This window comes from Mercenaria mercenaria, chromosome 16 (assembly GCF_021730395.1).
Source record: "Mercenaria mercenaria strain notata chromosome 16, MADL_Memer_1, whole genome shotgun sequence".
Classification (NCBI taxonomy): domain Eukaryota; kingdom Metazoa; phylum Mollusca; class Bivalvia; order Venerida; family Veneridae; genus Mercenaria; species Mercenaria mercenaria.
Genome location: NC_069376.1, coordinates 24603791 through 24619959, shown reverse-complemented (window position 1 = coordinate 24619959; position 16169 = coordinate 24603791). Strand labels below are relative to the sequence as shown.

At 35.8% G+C, this 16169-nt stretch overlaps 2 protein-coding genes across 3 annotated transcripts in view; both read left to right on the top strand.

The window, feature by feature from the left end:
- The window catches only part of LOC123540147 (WASH complex subunit 2-like), a 48070-nt gene extending 44536 nt beyond the window's left edge, over positions 1 to 3534 (top strand). For both annotated transcript variants that reach the window (XM_053526406.1, XM_053526405.1), the window contains 2 exons: positions 211 to 1002; positions 2230 to 3534. In XM_053526406.1, coding sequence (XP_053382381.1) covers positions 211 to 1002; positions 2230 to 2357 — 920 coding nt within the window. In that variant the 3' untranslated portion in view covers positions 2358 to 3534. The remainder of the gene's footprint in view (positions 1 to 210; positions 1003 to 2229) is intronic.
- Positions 3535 to 10164: 6630 nt separating this feature from the next.
- On the top strand, positions 10165 to 15677 carry LOC123540886 (uncharacterized). The gene is made up of 3 exons (XM_045326213.2): positions 10165 to 11118; positions 12579 to 13539; positions 14272 to 15677. Exons 1-3 carry the CDS (start codon positions 11014 to 11016, stop codon positions 15336 to 15338), a joined length of 2133 nt encoding a protein of 710 aa, XP_045182148.2. The 5' UTR covers positions 10165 to 11013; the 3' UTR covers positions 15339 to 15677.
- The last annotated feature ends 492 nt before the right edge of the window (positions 15678 to 16169 follow it).

Genomic DNA, 16169 nt, shown 5'->3' with positions numbered 1-16169 from the left:
AAAGATATTTTAATCTTACATGTAAAACAAACAAACTTTTTGTTTGTTTCGTCTTTTGACTCTATTTACTTGTTTTATAGTGTACAGAACATATATCATTACAGCATGCTCTTTTAATTTAGAGATACAAACTTGATAATATACAGGAAAGAGTTACATTATTAGTTGTATATAAGACATATTATATCATTTGTTTAATTCTTGTTACAGATTCCCCGGAAAGAAGTCCGTCACCTGATTTCAGCCTCGGAACGGAAAAGCCTGATCTATTTGGTAATGAAGATTTATTTGGGGGTGCTAAATCTGTAATAGGACAGCGGAAGAATACAAACCCTGATAAAAATAGTCCCGATGACTTATTCGCTGATAAAAATTTAGATTTTCCGAAAACAAAAACTGAAAATTTAGATGACTTATTTACTAGTGCTAATAAAGATACCAAAAGTGTTCCGAAATCAGACACTGCTGATGACGATGATTTGTTTGCGTCTGTGCCAAAATCTTCAGAAAGTAAAGATAAATCAAAAGGCTCAAGTCTAACGGATGATGATATATTTAATTCTGTGCCAAAGAAAACGGAGAAAGTGATTAAGGACAAAACTGAAGAAGCTAAGAAACCTGTGATAGCAGTTGATGATGACGATGACATTTTTGCGGTTAAAAAATCGAAACCAAAGCCCAAACCATCACCCATTATTGATGATGATGATGATTTATTTTCATCATCATCTTTGAACAAACCGAAAGATAAAAAGAATGAAAAACCACCTGCTGAAAAGAAAACAGAAAACAAGCCACCTGTCGATGATGATGATGACATTTTTGGAACACCAAGTAAAGTGGAGAAAAAGAAACCTAAGAAGGCTGTAACCAAAGATGAAGATATTTTCACTGACCAGACAGATATTTTTAGCGACATTCCACAAGCCAAACCAAAAGAAAAGAAGACTAAGAAGAAAACATCAGCTACCCCAAAGAAACAAATATTTAAGGATGACATAGGTATAAAGTGTTTGTGATTGGAAATAATTATGTCATTTATATTATACGCAAACTTTTGCAACTTCAGCAAAGTAAAGGTTTAAATGACTAAAGACCTAATTATACATGTATAAACAAGTTCTTGGTACAAATTAAAAGATTTTCAACCTATAATTTTGAGAAATTTGTGAAGTTACATGTCATTCTGGTCAATCATAATTCATTTATTCATGGCTCATTTAGTAAAAGATCTTTTTTGGATAATCAAAATTCATTTATGATATAATTTCATCATGTGTAGAATTTTGAGAAAAATATAGTAAGCAGATCTTTAGATCGACTGTAGACAGTATTGCAAAGTTTAAAATGAGATTTTTAGCTCGACTGTTCGAAGAATAGGGGAGCTATCCTACTCGCCCCGGCGTCGTCATGAGCGTTAGCGTTAGGGTGAGCGTTAGCGTGAGCGTCACACAAATGTTAAAAGTTTGCGTACCACCCCAAATATTTTCAAAGTCCATTGAGATATTGCTTTCATATTTTGCATACTTGTTTACCATCATGACCCCAGTCTGTAAAAAGGAGGAGGCAACTCTATCAAGCATTTTGACTGAATTATGGCCCCTTTTCGACTTGGAATAAATGTTAAAGTTTGCGTACCACCCCAAATATTTTCAAAGTCCATCGAGATATTGGTTTCATATTTTGCATACTTGTTTACCATCATGACCCCAGTCTGTAAAAAGGAGGAGGCAACTCTATCAAGCATTTTGACTGAATTATGGCCCCTTTTCGACTTGGAATAAATGTTAAAGTTTGCGTACCACCCCAAATATTTTCAAAGTCCATCGAGATATTGGTTTCATATTTTGCATACTTGTTTACCATCATGACCCCAGTCTGTAAAAAGGAGGAGGTAACTCTATCAAGCATTTTGACTGAATTATGGTCCCTTTTCGACTTAGAATATGCTTGTTGTAATGTTAAAGTTTTACTCATAGCTTATATTATACTATCAAGCACTGAGAATAGTCGAGCGCGCTGTCCACTGACAGCTGTTGTTTGCTAAGGGGTTCGGAGGGTACGTACCTCACCTATAGAGGCTGCGCCCGGCTTATTTTCAGGATTTCCACTTTGGCCCAGTTATCATCCTTGCTCTGATTAATGTGGAGTAGTTGCCAGTTATTTGCTGTTACATAAATGAAGAACTAATAAAAAAACGATGCTGAATTCTCTTAATCTATTTCTCAGATGATATCTTTGCGGACACAAGTGCAGCAAGTACGAGCAAACCTAAGGAGAAGAAGAAAAAAGCGGGAACCAAGGAGAAGACAGAAAAGACAAAGACAACCGATGTCCTGGACGACCCACTCTCCTAAATTCTGTTTCTATAGTGACTTTATTAGGAAACTTTTCACAACTCTTTACACACAGATTAGGCTGTGAACATAAATATATTGCCTTTCTTTCTTTTTTGTTTTTGTAAATTATTTCATAGATTAATAGACCGTTTTCCTAGATGTAAATTTCATGTTAACCCGCCTATTAATATCTCTGACCAAGTTGTTGAAAGAAATATGTTGCTCTGTACATTTGCATAGTATTACATGAAAACATGAAAAAAAAATTTTTGGGTCACTTAATTTGCAGTTTAATTACCTGCTTATTTGTGTTGTGAAAATGTTTTGATTTTATGATGTAGCTGGTTATATTATTTGATAAATGCTGGTTATTCCTTTCTTTTACATATGATTTTTTATTTCAAATTTGGAAATTTGATAGAAAATGGAAAGTTTTTTCCTCTGTCTGCAAAAAGATTTGCTTTGATATGTGACTTTCTATATGGGTCCAGACACTTTGTTGTTACTGTGATAACTGAAGGAGGGCTTGTTGTTATGTAATTGTATTCATATCATCTTTGTTAAATATTTTGTGCTCAGCTAGGCCTTATTCAGACTGCAGTGTAGAAATTTGAGTCCAGTCTCAACATTTCATCACTGATTGGATGAATTTGAAACCAAGTCATGAAATTGACCAATAGCAAAGTAGCATAATGTGATTGGTTTTCAAGCATAGTTTTAGAAAGTCAAAATTATTGTTTGGAAACCAGTCTTACCATGTGGCCTTAGCAGCGTTTTCTCTATTGTATCACGTGTCTTATCTTAAAGCTATTTGGTTTTTTTTTTCAATAGACAAATATAAACAACATACTGGGAAAATTGCTTACAGATTATGTAAGACAAATAATCAAGTCAGAAAGCAATTTTATCAAACCTCTTCTTTAGACCTGGGACAGAAAGTGAAGACACCATGTTTTTTATTGTAGACTTTTGTCTCCAATATATATTTTTTATGCTATGCCTGACACACTGATTCATGCTGACATGGTAATACATTATGTGGAGTCTCTTATTCACTGCACAAACTAGGATATGTGCAATAATGTTGTGGATTATGTATGTTTTGTTGATGGATAAATTATAGTGCTGTACATGGTTATATGTATGGAGTAAATGAATATATAGTATACATAAATATGATTAAAAATAAATATTTTGAACGTGTTGCTATTTTTGTTAACAAGACACCCATAGACATTTTCGATGTAAACATAGGTCATTCAGTAAAGACAGTTGTGCCCTTGATTTTGACCTTTTGTTTGATCAAAATTTTCCATAACAGTGTATTTTCAACTTGATATTTCTTTTGAATATAGGACTATATACATTGTTGAGAATAATGACAGAAAACACAACCTTAGAAATTGTAGGCAGAGAAACTTAATAATTACACAATTAGGGTTGTCCAGTGTATGCGTGATTCTGAAAAAAAAACTATTTGAGCCGTGCCATGAGAAAACCAACGTAGTGGCTTTGCGACCAGCATGGATCCAGACCAGCTTGGTTGCAAAGCCACTACGTTGGTTTTCTCATGATGCGGCTCATTTTATCCTTTTTGTTATTTGGATTGGTTTTGATTACGATATAGATTATATTGTAAATTTCAGGCATTTAAGAACTGAGAAAACTTTAAAATTTCATTTTTAGCTCACCTGAGCCAAAGGCTCATGGTGAGCTTTTGTGACTGCTCAACGTGCGTCATCCGTCCGTCAACATTTCCTAAAAAAATCTTCTTCTTGAAAACCACTTGGCAGAATTACACCAAACTTCACAGGAATGATCCTTGGGTGGCCCCCTTTCAAAACTGTTCAAAGAATTTAATTCCATGCAGAACTCTGGTTGCCATGGCAACCAAAAGGAAAAGCTTTAAAAATCTTCTTGTCCAAAACCACAGGACCTAGGGCTTTGATATCTGGTGTGTAGCATCATCTAGTGGTCCTCTACCAAAATTATTCAAATTATCCCCCAAGGGTCAAATATGGCTCCACCTCGGGGTTCACATGGTTTATATAGACTTATATAGGGAAAACTTTGAAAATCTTCTTGTACAAAACCACATGGCCTAGGGCTTTGATATTTGGTATGTAGCATTATCTAGTGGTCCTCTACCAAGATTATTCAAATTATCCCCCAAGGGTCAAATGTGGCCCCACCCCGGGGTCCCAAGTTTTACATAGACTTGTATAGGAAAAAAAGTTTAAAAGTCTTCTTGTCTGAAACCACAACACTTAGACCTTTGATATTTGGTTTGTAGCGTTGTCTTATGGTCCTCAACCAAATTTGTTCAGATTGTACCCCTGGGGTGAAAAGAGGCCCTGCCCTTGGGTTCCCAAGTTTTATATAGACTTGTATAGGAAAAAGCTTTAAAAATTTTCTTGTCGGGAACCATACGACCTAGGCTTTTGATATTTGGTATGATGTAGTCCTCTACCAAAATTGTTCAAATTATGCCCCTGGGGTTAAAAGAGGCCCCGCCCTAGGGCCACTTAGTTATTATGTGAGTTATATAGGAAAAAATACTTAAAAATCATCTGATCCTATTTCCACGACTGTTTAATTATAATTACCTGATGACCCCAAGTAATATGATGTCACTTGACTGTGACCTTGACCTACTGAGCTACTTTCTTGTTTTTTAAGATACAGCCTTGAAATCTTGATGACATACACAGTTTTGCACACAAATCGTAAAACTGAATTTCATTGACCATGAATGTGACCAACTGACTTTTTTTATCATCAGTTTGACATTTGAAACATGTAGCTCATATTACTCAGGTGAGCGGTCTAGGGTCATCATGACCCTCTTGTTTAAATATTTTTTAGATTGATTTGGTTTAAAAAATCAGACTCTCTGGTTATCGCAGCATAAAAGTAGCATTTCCATCTAAAATGTTTGTAAAAATTCGGAAATGGGTATTTTTTTTTTTCAAAAATTCTCCTGGGCTAGGATTGTACACAAGGATATATTGGCTACATTACTAACATTATTTAACAAATCAGAAAAATTCAGAAGGACAGTCCTGCCTACCCCAGATGATCTTTCGAATGATGTTTAACTTGTATCTGGAGGCCTGCGAAGAGAAAGGCAATTGACTTGTAACAAGTTTATGAAAATCTTCCAGTTAAATTTTAATGCTGGATTTCTTATCCTTTTTAGCCCACCATCATCAGATGGTGGGCTATTAAAATCACTCTGCGTCCGTGGTCCGTCCGTCCGTCATTCCGTCCGTCCGTCCGTCAGTCCGTCCGTCCGTTAACAATTTCTCGTTATCGCATCTCCTCAGAAACTACTGGGGGGATTTTGACCAAACTTTGTCAGAATGATGTATTGGTACCCTAGTTGTGTCCCCCTGAAAATCAGATTGGTTCAACAATTTATGAGTGAGTTATGGCCCTTTGTTTATTTCTATAATTTACATAAATTTATATAGGGAAAAACTTTGAAAACCTTCTTGTCCAAAACCACAGAGCCTAGGGCTTTGATATTTGGTATGAAGCATTATCTAGTGGTCCTCTACCAAGATGATTCAAATTATTTCTCTGGGGTCAAATATGGCCCCGCCCTGGGGGTCACATGGTTTATCTAGACTTGTATAGAGAAAAACTTTGAAAAACCTCTTGTCCAAAACTACAGGGCCTAGGGCTTTGATATTTTGTATGTGACATCATCTAGTGGTCTTCAACTAAGATTATTCAAATTATACCCCTAGGGTCAAATATGGCCCCACCCTGGGGGTCATATGGTTTACATAGACTTATATAGGGAAAAACTTTGAAAATCTTCTTGTCAAACCACAAAGCCTAGGGCTTTGATACTTGTAATGTAGCATCATCTAGTGGTTCTCTACCAAGTTTGTTCGAATTATCCCCCTAGGGTCGAATATGGCCCCGCCCCGGGGGTCACATGGTTCATATAGACTTATATAGGGAAAAGCTTTTAAAATCTTCTTGTCAATAACTACAACATTCAAATTTGGACAAGTATATTTTTGAGTGGCAAGATGAACCTTGACATGAGTTGACCTTGATTTTGACCTAGTGACCTACTTTCAGATTTCTGTAGCTACAGCCTTCAAATTTGGACCACATGCATAGTTTTGTGCACTTGAAAAAACTTTGACCTTGATTTTGACCTAGTGACCTACTTTCACATTTTTGAAGGTACAGGTATCAAATTTGGACCATATGCATAGTTCCGTGTTTCAAAATGAAATTTGACATTGATTTTGACCTAGTGACTTACTTTCACATTTTTGAAGGTACAGTCTTCAAATTTGGACCACATGCATAGTTTTGTGTTCCGAAATGAAATTTGACCTTGATTTTGACCCAGTGACCTACTTTCTCATTTCTCAAGCTACAGCCTTCAAATTTGGACCACATACATGGTTTTATGTACCGAAACAAACTTTGACCTTTACATTGACCTAGTGACCTACTTTCACATTTTTGAAGGTACAAGCTTCAGATTTGGACCACATGCATAGTTCTGTATTCTGAAATACAATTTGACCTTGATTTTGACCCAGTGACCTACTTTCACATTTCTCAAGCTACAGCCTTCAAATTCGGACCACATGCATAGTTTTGTGTACCGAAATGAACTTTGACCTTAAGATTGACCTAGTGACCTACTTTCACATTTCTGTAGCTACAGGCTTCAAATTTAGACCACATGCATAGGATTGTGTACCGAAACAAACTTTGACCTTGACATTGACCTAGTGACCTACTTTCACATTTTTGAAGGTACAGGCTTCAGATTTGGACCACATGCATAGATTTGTGTTCTGAAGTGAAATTTGACCCTTGATTTTGACCTAGTGACCTACTTACACATTTCTCAAGCTAAGCCTTCAAATTTGGACCACTTGCATAGTTTTGTGTACCAAATTAAACTTTGACCTTAAGATTGATCTAGTGACCTACTTTCACATTTCTCAAGCTACAGCTTTCGAATTTGGACCACATGCACAGTGTTGTGTATGGAAATGAAATTTGACCTTGAGCTAGTCAGTAAGTCTTGTAATTTGGAACACTCCAAAATGGCACATTGGTGGGCGCCAAGATCACTCTGTGATCTCTTGTTTACTAACTGGTTTGCCGCTAGTAATTCACAATTCTCAATTCTATGTCGCAGCAAAATTTATGTAAATTAAAAACAGAAAGGCTTTATACCCTATACAAGGTAGCCATAGACTCTGGAAAACGGAAGAAAAGTGAATTAAAATGTCCAGTATTTGAAAACAACGGAATTTACATAATTTTCTTTTAAATATAAGCTGTTTCTTTACATATCAAAAACAGCAATGGCGGTGAAGATGAGGGGAGCTTGTATACGAGTTGTACTTAACATAAGTTATGTCCTTTCAATATAACATGGGAAATGTAGGGGGTGGGGGGGGAGGGGGAGAGAATTTGGGTCCGAAGTTAGGCCATACTACTAATTTAATTATAGCGTCTTCATGATAAACGCTTTATGGATGCACCAAATTAATCACCATCTCCAGAAGTCCTCGCCAATAACCAGAAAATAAATTCGTTTGTAACAATATACTATTGAATTCGTGTTATCTTTTAAAAACATCTAGTGCAATATATCGCATTTATCAGTGTAAACAGTGATTCGTTTAAAAGCCAGTAGGTTTAATTTATGATCTTATTCAGTTCTTTGTATCATCTGTAAACAAGCCACTGGTTCATCAATTTTTATGGCCTTGGTTGATTTTATTTGCTCACATAAACTACTGCAATTTGATACCACTTTTAGCTAACATAATACCATTACTGTGCGCTGAATGTGAAAAATGATATATTATTTATCGTATATCATTTACGGAGCATGTCTGCATATACTAGTGTATTATTGTCGGTTTTACTTATTCAGTCACTGCGTTTTACGTGATCTTTAATAGGAAGAACCTTTACATTTTTATATAACTAAAAAACTGTCTTTGAATGTTTTATGGTACTTTATTAGCCATGTTGATTTTTGTGTTACTTTGAAAAGGATACACCATATTGTGCAAGACTCGGCTACTGATCGGCTTTCAAGCCGGCGAAGTAGAGCATGTATCTATACTGTGAAATCAGCACTGATCGTTGAAATTCCTTCTAATGATATCATACCCACACCCACACATCAATAAAAACCAATACATTTTTTTTTTAAAACCACTAATAGTTTTCCTAAAGCGTTAGCAATATTAGGTTTGACCGTTTAAATATGTTTGTTAGGGAAAATGTCAGTAAAATAAATTGTTAACTTTTATGAAGTAATTAAATACGATATTCCGCTTTGACCATCAAGGCTTATTTTTGAACTTGCATTGAAAATTGAAATCACGAAATTACGAATCCCGAACAGACGCTTGTGGGAACGCGGTATCGTTTTGTTATTTCGTGTTTTCAGCACAGTTGTTTCGACTTTCACCATCGTAGTTTCGACTTCAATCGTCGTTGTTTCGAGCAGTGTAACTTCGGGAGAAAAATGAAAAAAAAAAAAAAAAAAAAAAAAATCGCGATGCTTCATACGAAACACCGTACTAAAAGTTATATAAAACATTCGTCTTTACCTTCATGCTATTTTTTTCTGATTTTTGAACACTTCGATTTTTTAATTATCAAAGAATGTCTAGTTACTGCAACCACACGATCTGCATAAAGTAGCATTATATAGGATAAAACTTCAGCAAGAAACGAATCATTATTTGCAATCCGCGTTAAGTTTTGTGGACAAAAGCTAAAAAATAAAGCCCAACTGAGTAAATTATCTGTTACTACCATAATGCCCAAAAATTTTAATGTGGAAAAAAGCACGGACAACTTCAAGAGACATGAAAGCGAATCGTTAACATGAAGAAAAAATAGTTGTAACGACAATGCTAGAGTAGACTATATACACGCGCTGCGCATAAGCACTAACAATGAACCTGTTTGAAGATAGCTTTTAATTGTTTATGACCGTTATATAATATTATCAGGTATCAAATAAAACGAGGACAGGGTTCGAACAAACAACGAGAACATTTCCTCCTAATTTTGCAAAAACCAGTCTATGTAAATACAATTGTAATTATCTGTTTTATTTGAATTGAAGAACTTTCTTTTCATCAATACAATTCTAAATAATGTGCAAAAAAGGTCTATTGCGTTCATTTTTTTTTTAATACGTAGGCACTGTGTCAACACGATAAATTGGATAATGGAGAAAAAAAAAACGCTGCGAGTGCCAAGAGAGTTCGACTTACGTTCACCAATGTGCAACATTTCAGTGCCAATGCGGTCACGATGTACTGAAATTGCACTTAACTTAAAAGTCCCTCAACCTTGTCCGGTGATTATGATTAATTATACTGAAAAAAAAAACGCCCTGAATGAATTTATTTATATCATTTTTTTTTTTTTAATTCCAGACATCCATTGTGGCGGAAAAATCATCCCCATTTTGATCAACTTACGTTAGATGACTGGGTGCACTTCAACATAATAAAATGTTTTTGTTCCATCTTTTACAATAATATTGTCGTAAAAACCCTACTGTTTTTATCTTGCCAAAAATTAATTTATTAAACGTGTGTAATTCAGTTATTAGATAGTTTCTCAACGTCTTTTGTTTAAGCATTATGACCTTATATAAACTTATAGCGAACCCTGTATGAAATTTAGACACGTTTTAAATACTAAAATAAAAGGCTCACGCCAACTTATTGTAATTTTATGATCACTGTTTACTTCAACAAATTATTTAATCGATGGGTGATCGAACTAAGGGCTTTATCTTTAATAAATCACGAACAAAGATAATCCAATAGGTGATATATTGGATAAAAAATCTGATTTAGTCTTATAGCATTCTTTCCGAAAAGGATGAGAACGATATATTAATCATTCATTTCTTCTTTATTTACTTAATTTAGAATTTAGCCAAAGAAGAGGCATTCAAATCTTTGTTCGCCGTTGTACAATTTTAATTGAAAAACGCATTTACAACAAACATGGATGAAGTGGTCGCTATAATGAAACTGCAATAAATTAGGATTCGAAATAAGTGGCACCTTAAACTCTTACAATAAAATGCTATTTATTTAGATGGATTTTCCAATAATTTCAACAGCAACAGAAAACTAATAGTTAAATTTTAACAGTTCTTAAATTTCAAATAATTGGATGCGAACTGTTACTTTATAAATCGAAAATGACTAGAACGGGTTAAGCGGAATATAGAAAGGGGTAACAGAAATAAATATTTAAAAACAAAAGAGAAGAAACTAAAAGAGACTGTTTGTAATTCAGACCTAAGCAAATGGATTTAAAACAAAACATAGGTAAAATAGAAAGAACTGAACGGAATAAAAGTTAAATGGGAAAAACTTAAAAAGAATTAAGCGTAAGAGACATGAAAGGAATAAAAAGGGGAAAAGAAAAGAACGAAAATAGGACATGAAAATGGCTAAATGAAGAAATTAGTAGAAAGGAAAAATTGAAAAGGACTTTAAAAGAAGAAATTGAAAAAGAATACGATTAAGAGGGCTTGAACGGAAGGGAGAAAGGATATTTTAGAGGGACTAAAAAGAAGACATAAAAAATCTGCAAGGGACTAAACAGAAGAAAGTAGCTGGCCAATTACACAATGGTTGTCGCTGTAAGAGTTAGTCCGCCTGTGAAGGGGAAGGTGCCGAAGTTAAACATGTTAGAGCTGGTATCTGTTGCAAACAACAGATATAAAACCTCAAAGGTAACAGAGCATTGTTTTTCAGTATTCTAATAAATCAATTCAATAATTATACAGTTACGAAAAAATGAATAAATTGCTCTTCGTGATTATTTTCAAATTCTAGCATCTTTTTGTTTCCTTTTGTTGCTGGATTATAATTTTTCTAGTTCATGTGTCAACCTTCAAGCGGTTTTTAATAGTGCCCCTCCGAACATCACTGGATAAACCAACGACTTGGCAAAAACCATAAGGTTTCTAGTTCGCATGGAATATTTCTATATTCCTTGAGGAGTCCTTAAACATTCAGTCACGGAGGTCCTCAGTTATCATCTACATTATTATATACTGATATCACATTTATGCCGTTTATTTGTATTCGGGATTTGCATATTAACCCTGCCTGTAAGAATACACTACTTTTATTGTAATCCACTTGCATACATTAGTTTTTTAACAAAATTTTCCACTACCAGGGTTTGAAAGTTTATTTCAACAGTTTTATAAGGTCTCTTTAAATATTGTATTAATGCCATATTAGGTTCTAAAGAACTCTAAGTGAAGTAATAGAAACTTTTATAAGACGCGCCACAGAATAACTTTTTAATATTCTTTTGTATTTCCATGATGGTATATATACATGATTTGCATGCAAATGAGAAATACAAGTGTATAGTTGCAAATTGACAGTGACATATATAAGGCCAAAACACTATGTCTTATGTCTATATATAAGCATTTTATTGAATGAATGTAGCAGCATGCACATAATTTTGTGTATTAACTTGAGTTCAGACTAGACTAGTCCTTGTTTCCACAAGATAAAATAGCTATTTACCTATAATGAAAAGAGACCGACTGAATCTGTTGGCAGATGAAGTTGTGAAAAGCATTAATTCAGGGAGGGCCTAAATTGTCCACCAGTCAGCTTGTAGTATAACAGTGATATATCAGTATTATCAGAATGATTTTCACGAAGTACATGTGAGAGGAACATGTACGTCACTAGGTTGTGGTGGGTCTTTAAGGTTGTAAGATAAGGATATGCATCAAACATTAGGTTGCTGAAAAACTTGCAACTTTAAGGCTTATAACGGTACTCTTGATCCATATTTCTTGTAAAACATGGTCTTGATCCAAACGGAAAAATAACCCGAGGTCAGCCCTAATTCTGCTACGCCGCAACCGCTAATATTCTTTAAAAGAGATTCGTTCACATTTTAGGCGTATTTGTTCTCCCTGAAAATCTACAAATGTGGGTGTTGTGATATCAATCAGTGTGACAGATGTATAGACGTAAGAATTTTAAGCGATATCCTAGAAAACCAATTTTCTTTTTTTTTCTTTTTTTCAATAACTGACATTTTTATAACTTTTTGAGTATCACATATACATTCTATGCCAAACTTTGTGTAAATGAACAAGCTGGAAATTTTCGCCTCAAATGTGAGCGAGTACTTAAAAGTTGACAAATGTATTTTCAGTTGAGAAGACGGCTTTTACCGCAAGGATATTGCTATGTGTGCAGTCGTCTTGACCCCAGTGGAATATTTCGTAAACAAAATGGTCATTTGTATAAAACAGGATATTTACACACATGTGAGCACTTTCCAAAAGCTCCGTATACAACATTTGTGCAGGAAGAGATACCGATTCAAGACGACGATGGCGGGGATTCCTTAGCCGACTTAGCATTAGACAAGACCGAAACAATCAGAGTCACGATTAGACGAGGATCTAGGTCAACAGGGTCAAGGTCGACATTGAAGACAGACGACAAATTTGAACATAGTCTGAACAAGTTTGATGAAGATCAGCAGTCGTCTGCTGAAAGTTTGTTCAAAGAAAAACTGCCTGACCATTCCACCGGAAGGTTTAGATTGCCGTCGTTAGCCGGTGGCGTAGAAGGAGGCCTGAGTGCAAGATTTGAAGCAAATAGGCTTACAGCCAGAAAATTAAATATATTCAGAAAATCACATGGTGCTCAAACCGGGTCTTCAAGAAAACTGATGCTTCAGACCGAATCCCTCCATACCGGAAGTGAGCCAAACACGACTAGAGACTATGTAACAACAAAGCCGTCTGATTCTAATCAAACTAGCGCTCGCTCAATTTTTACTGAAGGTGCAGTTACTTCGAAATCAGCAAGAACTGCTGACCTCGATTCCTTGTTCGTATCTTCTGGTCGGTCATTGGCTAAGAAACAATCTGCCATCTCAATGAATTCAGGTTTAGAACTTCCGGTAACGCATGGTGTTTTCATTAACCAGTCAGATGGTTTGCAAAATGCTTTCACTACAGAACCTTTGATCAGAGAAGAAATAATGATTGAAGAAATCCGGGAACCAGCTAGACGACTTAAAGCGAGATTCCAGCGCGAGCGGAAGCCGCAAGAAAGACATGCGCCATCAGAACACAGCATTTCAACATACCGCCCAGATTCAGGTACCTTAAGAAAAAGTTTTACTATTTGTATGTGTTGTTGGATTTGGAACTACATCGACATTAGCTTAATTTAATGGTGACGGAATATATACAGTGCGCCTTCGGGCACCGGTGCGTAACAATAGAACAGCCGATTTTCCACAAGCTACCTCGATATCTTCCTCACAGTCAGGAAGGGATACATAATTATGAAAGGTGCAAGTGATCTTACCCACTGACTTTCTTGATTCAGAGTAGCTTACGGAATATTGAAGGATTACACTATTGTTTATAATAAATTATGATAAAATGCTGTTTTTTGATACATGTATAAATAGCGAGTTTTCGCCCCGCGCCCCCGCCAATTTCCTTGTCAATTGTCGTGTTTTCGCTCGGCAGGGTCGCGGGGCGAAAACGCGAAATGGCACTGAGAAATCAGCCGCTATTATGTGACCATACATATGCTTTGTTAGTATCTTGAATCTATTTCATGCCTGAGAAACTTTTTTTTTATTTCAAGGCGCACAAGCCATTTCCACATACATGATTTTCGTTCATATACATTGTACTAAAGAATATTTTATCTGCATTTTCCACACATTGTCAAGTTAGAAAAAAGTCAACTATATCAGCAGTTATGTGTCACATTGTGAGTTTTTGTAATTGCTTGTTGACCCCTTTAAATCAAGATTGAAGCAAACTTTAATTCTAAGAGATTTTATGTTTAAATCAAACAATTTATTTTCTCTGCAGGCCATTTACGCTACCATCATCGAATGACCGAAGATTCGGTTCCGGACCCTGGATTTGAAATCCCTCCAACTCCTTCGGAAGACGTATCCGACCTAGAGAAACTAAAAGTAGAACAAGAAGACGGTTTTGACAAGGATGCTGTAAAAGATGCTATCAAAGGCGGTGTTAACGGTGAAGTGGAGCATAATATTTCTGAGAATATGGATATACCGACAACTTTATCCGGTATTCCTTCAGAAAGACGCAGTTTTTGTCGATGTGCTACGGATTTAAGAGAAATAAGTTTCACTAAAAATATATGTAGAACATGTGGCAAAGACTGTAAATTAAGGAGTAGTTCGAGTAGAGGGTCATCACACACTTATTCTCAATCAGGTACCAGCGCCATGACCACTCGCAGTGGGCGTTTTAGGTCAACAAAACTACAAATGTCCAAAGAGGATGAAATGGCGATGTATAGAATGAATGCAAGAACTAACGCAGCCAAGAATAAAGACTTCGTCGATCATGGTTCCAAAATAATACACGAATATGATGACGAATATTGGTCCAGTGACGAAGAGTTTGCAGACCTTGATAATTCCCCGGTGTCTTGGTTACGCAATAACAAACCCTATCCATTACTTAACCCCGATATACACAAACAAGTTTATATAGATGCTTTGCAAGCAGCAAAGATGAAAGGTAAAAAGAATACTGAAGACTTTGAAATTGATGAATTGAAAATGTTGCGTCGTCCCAATGTTTTCTCTTATATACCTTTACTGCCGTATAAGGACAAACAAAAAATACGATACATCGGAATTCGACCCGACGACTCTTCAAAACCAAAGAAAGGACAATTTATGAAGCATATTTTTGGAGACGTGCGACTAGACGACTTTTATCCATCAGCAAAGCCTAGTAAGGGCGGAAAAATAATTATTGACGATTTAGTAAAGACCTCAAGCACGGAACACATGTCTTCTAAAGAAAGCCAAGTTCCAGCAACATCAAGAGGCCCGGAGAGATCGTCCATCAGTCTGAAAATGAAAAGCAGAGGGATTAGCTTTGACAATGAGGGATGAGTAGGAGAATTGTTTAATTTAATTTACTAGTAGTTGGGTTTGAAGTCCTATCACCAACACAATTTAGGCAATAATGCGACTTACAAGCTTTAATTACGCTAGGTAAGTGCGGGTAACTGTGTACATCAACCATCCCTGATAACACTTTCACTGGTACTAATGATTCGAATTCAGCGATTTTGACCATTTATCTGCGGACGTACTTGGGGGGAAATAACCAAACAAACTCCAAAAGAAGTAGATGATTGTCAGCTGAAATATGGTGTACAAGTAGTTTTTATATTCATTATTGCGCTTGCTTGTTCCGAATTATGACAATTAATAGAATATACATTTGAAGTGTTTTTTTTTTGTATACATGTAGTGGTTTGTAAGCCCGAGAAAATTTAGTTCATGTGTATTAAAGCCTTATGCCACTCATTATCCGAGGTACGGGGTATAGCTGTACGGGGTATAGCTGCAGAGCCACCATCCTTCTGAAAGCAAGCTTGATAAAATCATCTCGCAAAAGAATTCAGTATCTCAAGCAGAGTGGTAAGTACAGTCATGGATGCTCTCTTTTTGACAAATGCTACCAACGTCACAATGAGAAATGCTGCTATGTTGAGAATATGAATGTATACCTGCGAGATTTGTTTAAGCTTCAAGCGCCGTGCTAATGCATTCCTATTAAAGCGCACGAGCAAAATAAATGAGACCTGTTTATAGCAAATGATTAGTGTTGAAGCACCCCAGCGTATGCATAGGTGTATACAGTGCATAAGAATACAGTATTGTACCAATTTTTGATACCGTGGTGAGGAAGATTCGTCAACTTGGGTTAAGCATGGA

Excerpts from the sequence above, each read along its gene's own strand:
- LOC123540886 (XM_045326213.2), top strand. The coding sequence starts at position 11,014 with ATGGTTGTCGCTGTAAGAGTTAGTCCGCCTGTGAAGGGGAAGGTGCCG. Across the intron at positions 11,119-12,578 it reads ACAGATATAAAACCTCAAAG|TTGAGAAGACGGCTTTTACC; the intron begins GTAACAGAGCAT and ends ATGTATTTTCAG. Across the intron at positions 13,540-14,271 it reads AACATACCGCCCAGATTCAG|GCCATTTACGCTACCATCAT; the intron begins GTACCTTAAGAA and ends TTTTCTCTGCAG.